General features: G+C 32.0%; 1 protein-coding gene across 3 annotated transcripts in view; it reads left to right on the top strand.

The window, feature by feature from the left end:
* Positions 1 to 1749: 1749 nt before the first annotated feature.
* The window catches only part of LOC132714403 (serine/threonine-protein phosphatase 6 regulatory ankyrin repeat subunit B-like), a 41607-nt gene continuing 24026 nt past the window's right edge, over positions 1750 to 19330 (top strand). For 2 of the 3 annotated variants that reach the window (XM_060697287.1, XM_060697289.1), the window contains exons 1-3: positions 13977 to 14120; positions 14856 to 14957; positions 18633 to 18731. In XM_060697287.1, the coding sequence (XP_060553270.1) occupies positions 14019 to 14120; positions 14856 to 14957; positions 18633 to 18731 (303 nt within the window). In that variant the 5' untranslated portion in view covers positions 13977 to 14018. Of the gene's footprint in view, positions 2308 to 13976; positions 14121 to 14855; positions 14958 to 18632; positions 18732 to 19330 lie in introns of those variants that run through there. The other variant, XM_060697288.1, reaches the window with a different exon arrangement.

The raw sequence follows: 19330 nt of genomic DNA on the forward strand, positions 1-19330 counted from the left end.
ACATAGTTATGCATTCTCCAGTGTTTATAAAGTTTTTACCCAAAATTTTTCCCGGAAATGGGGTTTCACGGAAAAGGCGATTTTTTCCCGGGTTTGGGTTAAAAAGCCCATGGTTTCGATGGTTTAAAAAAGCGATGGGCGATGGTGAAATCGGCCCGATGGTTTTCGATGGGTTGAAAATTTCGATTGCGTACGATGGTGAAATCGCCGATGGCACGATTTTTTGGGTATCATGATGGTGAAAAACCGCGCATGGATCTCATGTGCCGCATGTTCGATGGTGAAAAACGATTGGTTCGATGGTGAAAAATCACGATCGATTTTGGTGAAAAACGCGATGTAACATTGCGTTTCACCATCGTACTATCGCGCCCATTCGCGATTTCACCATCGTACCACGTGATTTCACCATCCGTACCTCGTGTTTTCCACCATTTCGTACCATCGCTGCCATCGCGTTTTTCACCATCGTACCATCGTGCATCGCGGGTACAGAATAAATAAAATGTCACGATTGTCCAAACGTGTCCAAACGGAACACCGTAGTATCACGACATAAATGTAATTTAATGTAAAGATAACATGTTTTATTATTTATAACTCATATTAAATATCAAGTATTCTAAACTTGTTTTTATTATCTACCGTAACAGAATCTGACATCTTTTTGTATGTGTACTCTATATATTACTGACCGAAAAGGCGATGGTACGATGGCGCGGATGGCACGATGGTGAAAACGCGATGGTACGATGGTGAAATCGCGATGGCACGATGGTGAAAACGCGATGGTACGATGGTGAAAACGCGATGGTACGATGGTGAAAGCACGATGGTACGATGGTGAAAGTGCGATGGTACGATGGTGAAAGCGCGATGTTACGATGGTGAAAGCGCGATGGTACGATGGTGAAAGCGCGATGGTACGATGGTGAAAACGCGATGGTACGATGGTGAAATCGCGATGGCACGATGGTGAAATCGCGATGGCACGATGGTGAAAGCCCGATGTTACGATGGTGAAAGCGCGATGTTACGATGGTGAAAGCGCGATGGTACGATGGTGAGATCACGATGGCGCGATGGTGAAAACGCGATGGCACGATGGTGAAATCACGATGGTACGATGGTGAAAACGCGATGTAACATCGCGTTTTCACCATCGTATTATCGCGCCATCGCGATTTCACCATCGTACCATCGCGTTTTCATCATCGTTCCATCGTGTTTTCACCATCGTACCATCGTGCCATCGCGTTTTCACCATCGTACCATCGTGCATCGCGGTAACAGACTAAATTAAAATTCACGACTGTCCAAACGGAACACCGTATATATCATATTGCAAAAATATTTATATAAAAAGTCAGCAAATACAAGAGATCTAAAACTATAACCTATTCCCTTGTGCCATAATTCGTATTGGGTTTTATTTTATTACGATCGCAAATACAATTACAAATGTACAATTATAATGCTTATCTATTGAAATTAATCTTCTTTGAAGCTGCACTCATTGTATGTTACGGGTATAAATTTTATGCCACCTAAATCATTTAATCAAAATATGGCACAGAACAATGGTCCTAAACATTGCTTTATAACAAAACCATTTGAAAACGTTCATTTGAGATAATAGATTAAAATTAAAATTTCATTTACAACTGACGTTGGCTTTACAAAGATGAACTAAAACTTTTATCAATAAAATCGTTGTTGAAAACATGGGGGATTATTGTCAGTAGTTGACAGCACTCGGAAGCAGAATACTTGTTCAAATATGTATGGAGTTGATTTTCAATGGGAGTTTTGTTGAGGAGTTTGGTCTGTTTAGCACACAGACACCATAAAATCTCGTTGTTGTCAATATCTGTGCAGATGCAGTTATAAACAATATCGTATACACATCTGACATGTTTTCAAAATGGATTTCAAGTGTTTAATATCCTGGGGTTTTCAATCCCCGTAATCTGGACTGATTTTTCTGTCTCGGCATTTGAAACAAATTCTAAAATGAATGGATCTACAGAAATCACATTGCTAACGAAGAGGAAATGTAAATAATCATTATGCATGCTCGATAGAAATCTGACAAATTATTATATAAGAACCTTTATTGACTCCGTTGAGTTACCATATATATGTATGACGTAAGCGATATAGAAGCGCAACATGGAAAGAACAATTTTGACTAGGGTGTATTAAAACAATATTTATGTACATGACTACAAACTAAAGAATCTGTCAATCATGTTTGAAGGCTACGTTTTTCTAGACGAGAATGAGGAGGAATATTATGACACCGAGGTTAGTTTAGAAACTTATATTCCAAACTGAAAATAAATATGTATTTTCTTGAGTGGGTTATTTATCATAGGTAATCCACTTTTCTTGAGTGTGTTATATATCATAGGTAATCCACTAAAGTATATTGACATACATGTAATGGGATCTGAATGTTTTTCCGAGATAATTTTTACCATTTGATGTAGGTCTATACGCTTGTTTCAATATTTTATATCATTCACGCGCTCCGTTTTTCCAGAATAATCACTTCCTTTGTGTAAAATGTCCTAAAATTGAAAAGCGTTTAAACCCCTTTAAACTTAGCTCAAAATCGCACTAAAATCTGTTTCAATTTAATAATCAGCATTTTCCTTTGTCATTCTTTTACAGACCGTCAGAGTGGAGTTTTGTATGAATTTAATGTATTGTGCCATTCGGGCCTCAGTGGATTCAAAACATTTATATGAACATTTGTATATTCTTTATCATCTGAGAATACGAACAGTGTATTTTTATCTCACAAGAGAATTATATACTCAATGCAAGCTAATGGCATACCAAAATCGTCAGTATGCTGACCGTTTCTTTCTATTTTAACACCATCTCAAAAACAACACATTCAATGAATAATTATCTATCATTGCAAATATTTTTAAAAAATGAAAAATAAGGCGATTGATTAACTTTCTGCAATAGGTTATTTAAAAACACTACTATTATTAAAGGTTCGTTTAAATAATTTTTGAGTGATTCTCTTTTTTAATTTCAATTTGTTAAAATATTTTTATGAAATCAAAGAACAATCTAAAATCTTCTGATTTTGTTCAAATTTGTTTTCATTTATAATTCCTAGGGTAAGATTTTCATTTTCGATAATGTTTGTTACACTGACATGTGACCATCAACCACTTGTGCATCCCATTAATTTCAATTTCAACGTTGCATATATTCATGTATGTACATACAAACTTAAGATTATTTATTTCATAAATGTAATTTAAAGTGTTATAATAATTTGTAAAAACAAGCATATCATTACTTTTAAGTTCCCGAACCCTATGACCAAAGAAACTCCAGTTAATGGTTAGATGAAGATTTCAACGAAGTGTCACACTGACCTTGACCTAATGACCTCAAAATCAAAAGGGGTCATCAACTTGCTACTGACTATATTTCTACCAAGTTTAACAAAATAAGGCTTTTTTTCAAATTATTGATCGGACTAGGAATTTCTGAAAGTGTCATTGTGACAGTGACATTTGACCTTATTACCTAAAATTCAGTTGATGTCATCTACCGCCCATGCGCAAATATCCCACCATGTAATATAAACTACAGGTTATTTCTACTTAAGTTCTTGAGGGGTCTTTTACTGATTACTGGCAATGTATCTACTAAGTTTAACACTTAGACTTATTACTTTGGATGTTATTGATCGGACAAGGAAATTACACATTGACCTTTGACATAATGACCTTAAAATCAATAGCGGTCATCTACTGGTCATGCGTAATGTGCCTTAAAAGTAAAATGAACCACGGTTTATTCATTTGCAAGATTTTATTGTACGAAATCTTTCAACAAACCAAATTGGATGTTTATGTGTTTATGTTTTTAGTTTCTAATATCAGCCTGAAATATTCTACAAATACTGGGAAATTATAATGATTTTTAATTGTATCTTAAGCTTGTAATAATGTTCTGCAACATTATACTAAAATAAAACTAAAAAAATAACTTATTCATCCCTCTTTGATACCGATCCCAGTGGAATTTATTTAACTGTTATTCAACAGTTTGATATTAATAATTGGGAATCCTGGGGATTCAACCCTTTAAAAAAATTTAAAGTTTAAACCCGAGTATATTTGTTTCCTTTTATTTTTGATTTTAATATTGATTTAAAAACTGTGATGGAGTTTCCCCGGGGGAAAAAAAAAAATTCAATTTTATCCAAATATTTAAAGAAATTGGGGTTTTAAACATTGGAAATCTAACCGGGTTCCCTAATGCATTTCGCTCTATTTTAAAAAAAAAATTTAATTTTAACAAAAAAAGTAAAACAAATTTTAATCAGGGCTGAAATGGTAAAAACTAGGTATTAATCTGCTTAAGTTTAAAATTTAAATAAAATGGACAATTATGAAATAAATTTTAGAACGATGTTAACAATATTTTCTTTCCATAAATTTAAAATTTAAAATACCCGGTTAAAATTTGATAGTTTTGGGAAATACAATGTATATTTTTCAAAATATTAATTGTAATTTTTCCCCAAATTCTTTTCTATAATTTGGGTCCAAAACGGGTTTTTCTCGTTTTTATTTTGGCAAAAGCTTATATGAGGGCCTTTAATTTTTATTTTTAACACCTGAAAATACCATTTGTAGTATCTAGCCACAAAGGAGATCTGTGCGCTAAATAAAATACTTAGCTACTTTCATGTAGATGCTGCTCAAAAAAAGAGTACCTATAAAAAATTATCAATAGAAGTTCAAAGTTTCAGATTACTTGAGCATTTTTGATATGCGAATGATTGAAGAATTATGCACCTGGTGTACTTGTGTAAATAAACTATTGACGTCACTAAAGTACAGACATTATTCCATGGCTGCTAAACGACAATAAAAATTTTGATCACATTAATTTTCCTGGACTGGAATATCAGAATAAAATAAGGGACTAGATAGGTGAATTATGGTCCTACAGATAAGAATTCCGAACCATCAATTTCATTTCCGAGCAAAATAAATTGAAGAAAATATAACAAGCATAAGCATTTCCAAAAAGAATAGAAGGAATCGGCGAATCGGTTATTCGAAAAATCTTTTCTTTGCGAAAAAGACTACTATTTACTGAACAATACATCTAATGTTCCTTCTTTTAAGAGAGATATTCCGAATATTGCTACAGCAGCTTACACACCGAGGCTTTCATAGATTAAAACGGTACTTCAATTTTATATTAAAAGGTACCCGCCTCACCTAAAAAAAGAAATAATAATAAAATAATAAAAATAAATAATTAAAAAAATAAATAGATAAAATAAATAATAAAAAGAATGAAGGATGACGTTCCCGTAGGCGGCCCTTTTTAGGTAGTTTGTCGTCCTTCATTTTCATGTGATGTTAAATTTTCTATTCTGATTGGCTAAGGACAGGCGGTGTACGGGTAGAAATTGTTATATCTTGTTATCTGTCACCGTCCAGAAACGTCGACAATAATCTACAATTGATGACATCACAAGCACTTGCTTCCAGAATTAAGATGATTTACGGATTTGCAAGGCGTGCTAAGTTTAAATTCAAGAATCCAGATCAATATTTGGATCAACATTAAAACATGCAAATCTTGTAAAGTATTTATGATCTTCCTTGTTAAATTTCTTTGACATTGGCCATTTCAACATCACTTAAAACGTTATATTGAATACTAGAATCAATAAGAATAAACAATGAAGAAATTGTTATATATATAAAAATTGATCTTTATCTTGTTCCCGATCATTAAATTCTTGCGAACAAGGAGAATATATTTAAAAGCATTTTAATATTATGGTTATTGTTAATTATTTCATATGACATGAATTATATCACGTATATTATATTTTCTTTACATATACTCTTTCTACATACAAGTTGGTTGACTTTCGAAGTTGATAGTCGTTATTTCTGTGCTCTGATTTAAACTGATTTATTGTGGATATTACAAGATTGTCGGACTTGAATGACTGTTCTAGACAAAATTTGGATTATTATCTGTGCTATAGTGTGTTTAGTTTGTTCTATAGTAGAGTAAATTTGAAGGATTTTGGATGTAAAAAATTGTGAGTGTATATTTTATTTGTGAAATTTCTTCGATAAACTGTCGCCATTGTTATACTTGATTGATTTTCGTTAATCCGCTAGTTCTCGGCTATTACAAGCCTGATTGACTATATATTAATACCTGTATTGAATAGCGGGGGTATAGATTGACTGCGCCAGTGATTTCGTCACGCTTGATTTGTGCGCTCATTATCGGTGTTATGGCTTGTCCTGGTATAACAAATACAGATATTGGGGAAGCGGCCGATTACGTTGACTCTATTATGTCGTCGCAAATCGTGACACGTGTATCAACACCAGTCACCAAGGGGCGTAAACGTAACGCTTCTGAACCTAGTATTGTCGATACTGACCATAAGAAAGCACGGGTTACGACCAAAGCGAAACGTTCTTTAATACCGTCAACAGTCATGACGTCATCAAATGCCAATTCCAGCTATTGTCCCGAGGAGGAACCATCTTTAATGCAGTTATTTGCACAATTGTCCGCGGATATAAACATGCAGTTTTGTGCAATGAATGAGCGAATGGACAAACTTGAATCAGGACTGGAGCAGCGTATCTCCAACAAAGTTGCTCAGCTTCTGGATAAACGTGTGAATTCTGAGATGACTAAAATTAGCAGAAAAGTGGAAGCTGACATTGTATCTTTGAGAGAAGATCTTAAGGCGGATCTTGCTGATGAATTGTCCGAAATGAACTGTAAGATTCAGAATATTTCCAGTGGCGGGCATTCAGTTTTAGTACAACCTGATTTGTCTTTGAATGTTGTGATCAAAGACCTTTCGGAATCCCCTAATGAAAACACAAAGTCCAAAGTTAACTCTCTGATACGTACAGGGCTTAAAATTGCTGATGTTTCTTGTGTGAAGGCTGAACGAAAGAAATCTTCTAATGTAAATAAACCAGGTTTAATTATTGCAACGTTCAGTTCACATGAGGACAAACGCAAGGTTATGGCAAATAAGACATCTTTATTATCATCTGGACAATTTAAAGACGTTTATATTAGTCATGATCAAACACACGCAGAACGTACGATGGCTAATAACTTCCGTGTCATTCTTGGGTCGCTGAAGCAACATGGTCTCGTTCTTAGAGGGTCTCGTATTGTTCGTAAGGATGACGTGAGATCACGTAACCAAAGGAATGAACGTGATTGTGATCGCCGCAGCCCACGAGGGAATGATCGACGTGACAACCGTGACGATGGAGTGCGTCTAGACAGCCGTCGAGATAACGACAACAACCGCCCTGTTAACCGTCGTGATAACAACATCGACCGTCGTGACAATCGTCGCGTCAACGGGAACGGAAGTGATGGCAGATACGGTGGGACACATGAACGAAATGACAGGCGCGTTAACGGTGGCGGTCGTCGTCATGGAGAGGGTTACAATCGTTGTTAGTATAAAGCCGGGTTTTGGAATGTTCGGGTCACAGTATAATTTTGAAAGTGATCATTTAATTTAACGCGAAACGTGTAATTTAAACAATGACTTTCACATTTTAGCCATTAGTTAGCTGAAACACATTTGACTGAGAACAAGTTTTTAAATATTACAGGGTATCAATGGTTCGGTCATAATCGTAAACATATCCATCGTAATGCGAGAACTGGGTCCGGTGGAGTTGGTTTTCTAATACGGAACTCTATCTGTGATAACTTTAATATAAATATACTAAGTGATACATGTGAAGGTATTTTATGGCTCAAAATGGTCCATAAATATGATGATTTTACCTTATTGCCATGTGTGTGTTATTTACCACCTGAAAATTCCTCAAGACAATTTGATGTTAACCGTTTTTATGAAAGTCTGTTAACTGATATTTACACTTTTCAAAATGAAGGTTTGGTATTTATCTGTGGAGATTTCAACAGCCGGTGTGGCGATTTAGAAGATTATATTGTAGGCGTTGATGATATACCTAGCCGAAATGTTATAGATTATAAGACTAATTTTTATGGTGAAATGTTTATTGACTTTTTGATTAATGCAAATTTTTGTATGCTTAACGGTAGAACTAACTCTTCAAATGAATTTACTTCTGTGTCCGTAAAAGGGTCCTCAGTGGTAGATTATTGTGTTGTTACACATGATAGTCTGTCAAAGTTTACTGATTTTTCTGTCAAATTAACATCTGATGTCATTAATAGTAGCTGTGATATCAATTCCTTAGCCCCAACCTGTTTACCAGACCATTCACTGTTGTCTTGGAATATTGTTTGTAACAGTGCAAATTTTATTGATGACATTTCTTGTGACAATGTTTCATACGATAAATTTAATTTGAATATGGTCCCTGGTGATTTTTTAACTGGTCAAGACATTATTGACCAGGTTAATAATGTAATTGAAAACCTTGAACAAGGACTTCAGTCGCAAAGTGACATCGATGGTCTTTATTCTGAATGGTGTAGTATTATTAAACACAATATGTATAAAGATGTGCCATACAAAACTGTATCGGGTGTTACTGTACATAAGAAATTTAAGCACGGTAAACCTTGGTGGTCACCTGATCTTACAAATCTATGGAATGTTATGTGTTTTGCCGAACGTAAATGGTTAAAATGTGTAGCAAGAAATGAAAAGTTGAAACTTAAATCTGAATTTGTACAAGCCCGGAGACATTTTGACCGTGAAGTGCAAAAAGCAAAACGTCTATACTGGTATACAATGCAAAATGAGCTCTTAGATGATTGTAATGTTGACCAGTCCAAATTTTGGCAATCTATAGGTAAAATTGGAATAGGCCATAGTAAAGGTACTAATATACCTATGCAAGTAGTTTTTGATAATGGTACTACCTCTTCGTCTGTTTCTGATATATTATCTAAATGGAAACATGATTTTAGTTCCGTATTTAACAATACCATTAACAATGTAAATAATGATCAGATTATTAATGATGATCAAATAAATGAGAGTGATGTTATACAAGAGTCATTTAATAACCAGATATCTATACTAGAGGTTAAAAAGGCGATAGACAAAGCTAAACTTAAAAAGGCGACTGGTTTTGATAAGATTCCTTCTGAGGTCTTAAAAAATGACACAACTGTTGTATTTTTACACGCTTTATTTAATGTCTGTTTCGATAAAGGTATAGTACCTTCTGTTTGGAACAAATGCCTAATCAATCCAATACCAAAGTCATCAACTGCAGATGGTAGGGATCCTTTATCATATAGGGGTATATCCTTGACATGTTCTATGTATAAGTTATATTGTAACATTTTAAATGATAGATTGAGTTCATGGTCTGAAGCCAATAACATTATTGTTGATGAACAGAACGGCTTCCGTAGGAAAAGAAGCACAACTGATCACATTTCATCTCTTGTTAACCTAATTGATACTAGGAAGAAAATGAAAAAAAGTACTTTTACAGCATTTATCGATTTTCGTAAAGCTTATGACCTAATCAATCGTTCTAAGTTGTGGAGTCGATTACAAGTTACTGGTGTTTGTGGCAAAATGTTACGAGCCATTAAGTCTTTATATTCATCTTTAGCATCATGTGTTAGAATTAACTCGTTCACTACTGACTGGTTTGACGTCCACTGTGGCTTACGTCAAGGCTGTGTTTTATCACCTTTACTTTTTAATCTTTATATCAATGATCTTGCGTTGTATTTAAAGTCTCTTAATATTGGTGTAACAATTGATGATGAAATTGTATGTATACTTTTGTATGCTGATGATATTGTGCTACTTGCAGAAACCGAGCGTGACTTACAATGTTTATTAAATGGTCTACACGATTGGTGTAGTATAAACGACATGTCAATAAATACAAGCAAGAGTAACATTGTTCATTTCCGCCCAGAATCCTGTACTAGATCAGATTTTGTCTTTAAATGTGGTCATGATACGTTAAGTTATGCTGATAAATACAAATATTTGGGAATCGTTTTGCATGAGCATGTCGATTTCAATGTTACAGCTAGGATGGTGGCACAAAGCGCTAGCCGTGCGTTAGGTTTACTGATAGCCAAGTGTAAGTTAGTTGGAGGGGTTCCTCATAGCGTTTTTACTAAATTGTATGACTCTGTTGTATGGCCTGTTATTGCGTATGGGGCTTCCTTAATTATGGGGTCATAAGTCATATTCTTGCATAAATGCTGTCCATAATCGAGCTATGAGATTCTTCCTTGGGGTGGGAAAATATACGCCCAATGCAGCAGTTTCAGGAGATATGGGTTGGGTCCCCCCTTTGGTCCGGCAATGGAAATCAGTGGCCATTTTTTGGGTGCGCCTTTCCCAAACAAATACTTGTAGACTAAATAAACGGATTGAACTTTGGTCGTTGACAAAAGGTGCTCCTCAATGTAAAAATTGGTTTTATCGTGTCCAAAAGCAATGGAATGAATTAAATCTTGGTATGTTTTGCGACTTGTCTTCACCCATTGCTAAAACTTCCTTTGTGCGCCAGGTTGAATCTTTGACTATGGAGGGATTTAAGGCTGAATGGATCCGTTCGGTTAATTGTACAGTGGGCCCGTCAGGTAGGGGTCTGAATAAGCTGAGAACCTATAGAACTTTTAAGCAGGAACATACGTCAGAAGAGTACTGTAAAATGATCTTACCCCCTAGGCATAGGTCAGCGTTTTGTAAATTTAGGTGTGGGTAGCCCCTATTCGTATCGAAACGGGTAGGTACGAGAATCTGAGATTAGATGAACGCCACTGTCCTTTTTGTAATGTACTTGAAGATGAACAGCATGTTATATTAGACTGCCCAGTATATGATGATTTTAGATCAGAATTAATCTCTAAGGCTGTGTTGCACGATTCTTCTTTTATTAATTTTAGCAAAGACAACCAACTTGCATTTTTGTTCTCTAGTCAACCATTAGTCAGAAAATGTGCCAAAACCTGTTTTAATATTCTTCAACGTCGTCAATCTTACTTATGTAAATAATATATTTTATATAGAACATGCTACTGTATTTTTTTTTATATATATATTTTTTATGTTTTGATGTATGTTTTTTTATTTATTTTTATTTTTTTTTTTCTTACTTTGAAATAATAAAAAATAGCGACTGTTTTTTTTTTTAATCATATAAATATATAAATGTATATTTCTTTCCATTAATTTATAGTTTTTGTACTGTGTAGTTAGTTATTATTTATAATTGGATGTAATTTTATGATTAGTATGATATTTTATCGTGTTATTATAAATGTTTTACTAGTCTCTTATAATTCAATGATTGAATGGTCATGTACTTTTTTGTGTTTTATGTTTGCTTATGAATTTTATTTGTGTATGTACATGAATGAGACTTAAATAAATAAATAAATAAATACAATGATTAAACAATATTTCTCTTTTTTTCAACCATGATGTATCGATAAAGTTAGAAGTCATTAGAAGGAATGAGTAAAACGTTATATCATTTTTTTGTATTGAAGTAAAATCATTAAACTTGCATGTCTAAATAAATAAATAAATAAATAAATATGAACTTTTCAATTTCCAATGTGTATGATATTGACAAAGCGGTGCAATGTTTCTATTTAAAATATCGAGACACTATTCTAATCTAAATTGATTTTTAAATGACCTCGAGACCTAAATCGACTGCTATAAATTAAACATATGTCTTATAGACTCTACAAACTTGCTATTCTTACTTTCTTATGTTAATTGATTGATTAATTAAAAAAATGCTACTATTATGTAATTTAAGTTCTTGTGCCAAATGAAAACTGGTGTGATCGTTCAATTTACAAATCATTTAGATCTGCAGTGAAAAAAAGTCTTATTCAAATATGTTTATCCACTAAATTGAAAAAAAAGTATTTTCATTTTATTTATCAACACACCACTCAATGAATTACCGTAAGATATATTTGTGTCATATTCTTAACTATTAATTTGTGGCAATCCACGAAAAGTGAAATTGATTTCGCTGAGACGCAAATGTCCTTTGAATGTATACTATAAAAGACGTCAAATAGAACAGAAAACACTTTGTGATTGTTTAATAATATAGAAATGTTTAAAAAATCTTAATTTTATTTGAGTTATGCCAAGGACAAATGAAACTAATTTTGGAATTAAGATGCCGGAGATGATTTTTGCAAAAAAAAAAAATAAATAAAATGATAAAGAATCCCTAAAGACTTCCAAAGCAGCAAATTTGAAAATGTTGCAGGCTTGGTTTGATTGGGTCTGTTCAGTAACAGTACTGCAAAGTTCAAGCTATCTCCCACGCCCCATAGCACCGGTTATAGCAGAACTCAACATTTAACAATAAAAAGTATTCTTTTATGAATTTAGAAACATCAGCTGATGTTTCAGGCCTTATAACTAGTTTTGATATACAGGTATGTATCGCATTTATATTGACTGAACATATACAATCGTGAAATTTTATCATTTATAGAAAAAAAATCACTTAATGATAATTATAATTATGATTTATTTATCGATGTTAAAACATTTTATAGAGTGACCTAAAAATTATGTTGAAACAAGTAGTGTTAGTCATACGTTTTTAAAATAAACAAATGATTCATTCAAATTAAATTCAAATAAAACTAATGGACATTTCTTTACATAACAACATGTTACTTTAGACACTCAGAAGTTTTATTTAGAGATATAAATCAAAATTCAAACTGATGAAATTTTGCCAATTCCCATTTGTGTCATAACAAACAATTTCATAATTGATTTCACTTTAGCTTCATGTATTAACAATGCAATTTTAGAAATGAGGCAGCTATCAGTTAAATTAAATCCTACCAGGCTAAATGATTAAAAATGTTTGCTTTTAGTAACACAAATAACCTTATTTATTTCAATTTCATAAATCATTTTATTAAATCAATCGTTCATTCTATATATAGTCATTCGCTTTTGTTTTCTAAACGGTCAGCGTTAAGTGCAGTAAAGAATATAGGAATTCTGATGCTATTGATGGCAGGAATGTAAGATTCGAAAGCTTTGGAAATGCATTGATTGTAATAAAAAATCAAATAAAGATTTTTTTCTATTTATTTAATTTCTGAGAAATGTTTTTTTTTCATCTCAACCATTTCTTTTATTTGGTAAAAGATAAAAAAGTAAAATAAAAGATGGATCCCCACGCTATTAGATGCCCAAAGTGGTTTCAATTTGTAGGTCTCACTATTTCCCTCCTTTTATAACTTCTAAATAAAACATAAAACTCGATTCTAAAATAGTTTTATTACCTTCGTTTCAATTTTATTCTATTTTGTGATGATGAGAATATTGAAATGAATCTGTATCTGTAACTTCAATCATTTATTTATACAAACATAAATATTCATTCTTAATTGAAGGATATTTCTGAGAAGAATAACAAGATAGAACTACTGGCTGTAGAGGCGACTGCGTTTTCGTAACTTTTGAAAGTCAATATTAAATACTTTATGAATCTAAAGGAAATTTGAAATAAAACATATATGTTAGAGATCCAAAAAGAGCTAAGAATGAGTTGTTATTTTATATTTTAGTAATACTTTTTGGTGTTGTCATTTTATTGCATTTAATACATGCTTAAACATCAAATACAATTACTCGTGTAGCTTTTAAGCATATATTATCAAATAATTATGATATATTAGCTTAAAAATCAACATTTGTTCAAAATAAACATTAAAACATAAGTTTTGATGGGCCAAGAATTTGAAACACAACGTTTTTTCCCCATATACATTTACTTCATATTGATGCCTGTATTGACACATGACTAAACGCAAATTATTTTAATAATGCATGCATTAAGTATCTACATTTCATCTTTTTAAAACATTAATTCCGTTCCATTTGATGAATGAGTGATGGAATAATTTCAATTAGCAAGAGTTTGATACGCTACAAGTATGACTGCGAGAAGGGATATACTTGTCTAGAAGTGATGCATAATGATAACACGAATTATAGTGTCCAGTTTGGATATGTAGATCTTGATTTGTTTTTTAAACATATTGAAAGATACGCTAAAAGAATTGGAGTAGAGGTAGGTTTAAGATAAGTAATGAAGTTTAAAGGAGGGAAGAGCCTTACAATAAATATTGAATGTTAAGGTTATACATTTTCTGGAGTGCAGTTTTATTCAGTTATAGTTTTGAATTGTAAAGAGATAGGAAATATATTTTTATTATTATAAACACTGTCTTTACTACTAACTTGCAGCCAAGCAATGCTAGACAACAATGAAATATTTATCTTGTATCATGTACAAATCTTTTGAAAATTTTCTATTGCAAATTAGCTTTAAATTAATTAATCAATAAGCAGCCAATAAGCGTTTTTCATAGCCACAAAAAAAATCACATTTTGTCATTTTATTGTCAAAACAAGGAATTTTGAGACATTAATTATAAAGGATGTATAGACGGATGTTACAAAATATAAATGAGAGTACTTATGAAGATGACTATTATATGTTTTATTTCATTTTAGAATGGTTAGTATATGTTTTTGGGTATATCTTGTAATATTATTGCTATTATGTCAATATCTGCTTATAAGCCTTATTTGATTAAAATTGCATGTCTCTCTAAATCGAGAAATGTAGACTCTTTCTCATAGTCCTGAAATATTTTTCTGGTGCATTTGTTACTAATGTTTCACAACAATTCGTGAGACAAGATGATAGAATAAATATTCCCTACCAGAGTTACAGTTAGTTAATGTGTCAGCGGTATAATTAATACAACTTAATTTATAAAACATGTACATTACATTTCAGGACAATGGATTAACTCCATTGATGATAGCAGTCAAAGAAAATAAACTGGTTATTGTTGAAAGACTGATAGATCTTGGCGTTAACCTTAATGATAGAGCCAAGGTAGGTAAAATGTTTTTAATATTGTTATTGTGTTAACAATATTTTCTTGTCAATTATCTCTACGCATTCTCATTATTTTTGAATTATTTAAATTTTGAAGAAAAAATTGATGAAAGGCATGTATCATTATTTTTAAAAACTGTCATAAACCAGGCAGGTATGTTGATGTTCAATATACTAACATATGTTTTAATATGGTAATAAAATATACAGTCAATTTGCTTCTTTATGAATGTGGTCGCTTTAGAGAGCATCAATAATTGATAATGAAAAAATTGTATAATACAATATAAAAACTACCTAAATTATAAAAAGCTGTCACACCCAACTGCGGATGTTTCATAATTCCAAATTTTACCATTTCATGTGAAATGTTTAATAATGCTTATGCCGGTGCTAGGGGGCTTTTCAATTTTGTCGTTTTGTGCGTCCTTTGGGGATTATTTCTCTCTATTAGAGCGTTATCAATATATTTTGAACAATAATTATAGAAATATTCGTTGATCACGTGAATTTATGTTGTTTTATATAAAAATATCAAACTGAACTCACTTACGGCAAAATGTCAAGTTATTTTTATTTCTACATTTTCAATGTCCATTTACACTTGAATGGACATAATGACACTTTAATCTTATCATGGTCAAGTATTCTCACAACATACCATTTATAATTGTAACTCGAGTTTATGCAACAACAAAACATATATGAGCCGTGTCATGACAAAACCAACATAATGCGTTTGCGACCAGCATGGATCCAGACCAGCCTGCGCATGCTGTTCGCTATCAGTTTTGGTACTTGTAATAGGGTTTATAAGCGAACAGCATGGATCCTGATCAGACTGCGCGGATGCACAGGCTGGTCTGGATCCATGCTGGTCGCAAACGCATTATGTTGGTTTTGTCGTGACACGGCTCATATGGTACAAATTAGCATCTTGCTTATCTAAAGCAATCCGCAGTTTAAAACAATTAGTATATCGTAATTTAGCCTCAATTTAGTTTGTATTAATTTTGCATCATCATGTCACAAACTTGTTATAATGTATCGATTAAATATGATCAAAGCCTTTGCTATGATGGATATGATAAAATTCTGACACATATTTTAATTGTATTGATATCACGGTGATACTAGACTTGTGATGATATTCTGGCATGGTTTGCATATCAAGATCACAATGAAACATTTATCTGTTAGCAGTTACAGTATTTTTGTACACATAACATTATCAGTTACATTTATATTTTTAATTTATATCTAACCAGTAATAGTATAGGTTTTATGGTTTGTTTTGCCAATTTTAGTATATTTTTAAGGTATATTTTGCAAGTTATAGTATTGCCTTTAACGTATATTTTGCCTGTTAGTATTTTAAGCTATGTACTGGTGCCTCATATTTCCGTGGTACTTAACTGTTTACCACAGACAACAAAAGTTAAGAGGATAAAATTCTGAAAAACACAGTTAATATTGTAGGATAGACACGTCAATTGCATCATAGTTTATTCCATTTAATGTTTGCATGTAAGCAATTATGTATATAACATTGTAATTAACACCCATCTGCTGCCTAGTGAGTAAATTTGTGTTCTCATATTTCCAAGGCAATTACATTTTAACAGTTTCAAAAGCAAAACCAATAGTAAACTCTATTTATTGGTACACCTTTACCTAGGCTCATCTGAAAGGGGCGATTTTCTCTTTGGCATTTATCAAATACCTCAATGGTTCTTTAACAAAGAAGATTTTCTTAAAAGGTATGAAATCTAAAAGAAAAATGGTGAAATATCAAAAAACTTTGCTCTTAATCTGAATAAAATATTTTTTTTAGTTCTATATATAACGTTTCGATAAAAATACAATAAAATAGTAAAAGTAAAACTACTGGCAGGTTCATTAAGTCTAGGAGGCACTTTAGACTGTTTAAGCCAGATACATTGGAAATAAGGGTACCACGGAAATATGAGGCACCAGTTATACAGGTATGATATATTCCGCAAGTTGTAGTATAGTTGTTATGCTATATTTCGTCAATTAAAGTACCGTTTCATAATATATTTCACCAGTTTTAGAATGTTTTTGCTTTTTTTTCTTTTTCTTTTTTTTGCATATTTTGCTTTCCTGAAACCATTACCACGCTTAATTTTTTTTTAAATAGATTTGATATTTTTTTCAATCTGAACGAAAACATTCCCCATATTTTAACGGAAAAATTCAAAAATATTTTACTGACTTAATAGCAAACAGTACATAACATGATCAGGCCACATGGATAGCCAGATGATTTTTGCCTGCCTTGGTCGAATTGGCAAAATCTGTAGCCACCAGCAGTCTTCAAAATAATATTCATTTTTATACAATCTCTTTAATCGAGTTTTGGCATTGATTCAATCGATTCGTACCAACTCTGCAAAAATTGGTCTCTTTCACACGTTGTTTAAATAATGCAATATAGTTGAAATCATTCTAAAAATCTATACCATTTGAAAACCATAAATTATTTATAATATTGTGAATATTTTTAGCCCAAGAAGGTCCTCTAAAGTTATTAATTTAAAATATTATAAATACTGAACATTTATGGTATTGGTTGTTTCTTTATTTTTATTCTCTTTATTGGCATTAAACTGTTAAAAGGTGTTTGTTTTTACATCAAAAATTCTTTTTAAAAAAAATTATGTTTGTTTGTTTGTTTGTTTGCAATCAAAAGCACCCCATATCTCTTGAACTCTATCAAATAAAGATAAAAGATTATGATGTGCTTTTAAATCTTGTTCAGACAGAGCCTTCATTGCTACTATAATGTCACCAGTATATGAATATTTTATCTACATATCCAAAGGGTCCATCATTAATCGTTATATTAATAAGTCTAATAGTTTAACACTTTTCAAAAACACAAACTTTAGTTTCAGCAATATTAATTTTCATACCTCATCTACATGAGTATCTTCAAATTGAGTTAATTTGAGTTTTTAGACTTGTAAACAAAAAATATAACCTGCAAGTAACAGAATGTATATAACATATAATAATTGAAAATCTACTGGTAGAATTTGCTCAATATAAATACACTGTTCATATCATTTATAATTAGAATAAAAAGCAAGGGTGATAATGGTTTCCCTTGTTATAAACCAATGGTAACATGAAAGAATATAGTCAATCTTATATCAACTTTAACATAAGATTTTACAGATGCATATGTTGACATTTGAATATTTCAAAATTCATCCATAGAAGAAAGTCTCTATTGACTGCATCAAATGCATTTTCGTAAATCATAAATATACAATATCATTTTTCATTTTCAAGACTTTTTATTAAAAGAATGTAGTATGAAAATTGCATCAGTGGTTGACCGTACCTGTCGAAAACCACATTGACTAATATTAAACACATTTTTTTATTCGCGTCAGCAATTAATTCAGTTTCTCAAAACTAACAAAAAGATTTTACTCATAATGATAACTAATGTCATAACCCTATAATTAGCAGGATCAAATTGATCACACCTTTTGTAAATCGATACTATGTCATATTTTTCGGGTTTTCGGATATATACCTGAATCTAGTATTAATTATATAAAGCTAAACTTAACAAAAAACTGAATACGGTTTACAATTCTGAGTAGCTAGAGGACAACTCAATGTTTCAATTATTTTCAGGATGGGAGAACTGTTATGCATTATGCGGCAGCTTATGCCAAAGATGACATTGTTAAAATATTGCTCAACAAGAAGGCTGATATTACCATCACTGGCGGGGTACGATTACATGCATTTATTATTCCTTACATTTGAATGAAAAGACAAAATGTATCAATAATTTTTTCTTAACAAGTTTAGATTGATTTAGTTCTGTTTTTCTATTGAATCACTTTAAATAATTTCCTGTTCATAATGACAGCATTAAAAAGCAAATCAACAGGGACATAATATTTCAGCCATCCGCTCCATTAAGCACAACAGCATATTTATGTCACAGAGTCAGGTATACTTTGTACTAGATTTAGGTCAGCACACTGTCGACAATTGGTTTTCACTCAAAACATACTTAAAAATTGGCAACTCCTACAGTCTATGAATGTATGACTTTACATTAAGCTGTATAGTACCTTATGTCTTTTAATTATCTAAACATTTGTTATATATTTAGTTTCATTATTACCATTAAATATATTATTTGTTCAATATAGTAGCTCTCGACATATGTAAGCACAATAATTAAGGGGGTACTGAGGTATTATTGACATGATATTCTTGTGCTTTGATTTTGCAAATACATTAGTATCATAGTATCAGCTATGTAAATATATCATATAAATGATGTCTATTTTGTGGTTCTCCTGTGTACAAGAATCTAC

This window comes from Ruditapes philippinarum, unplaced genomic scaffold (assembly GCF_026571515.1).
Source record: "Ruditapes philippinarum isolate M1 unplaced genomic scaffold, ASM2657151v2 ctg5231_1_1_1_1, whole genome shotgun sequence".
Classification (NCBI taxonomy): Eukaryota; Metazoa; Mollusca; class Bivalvia; order Venerida; family Veneridae; genus Ruditapes; species Ruditapes philippinarum.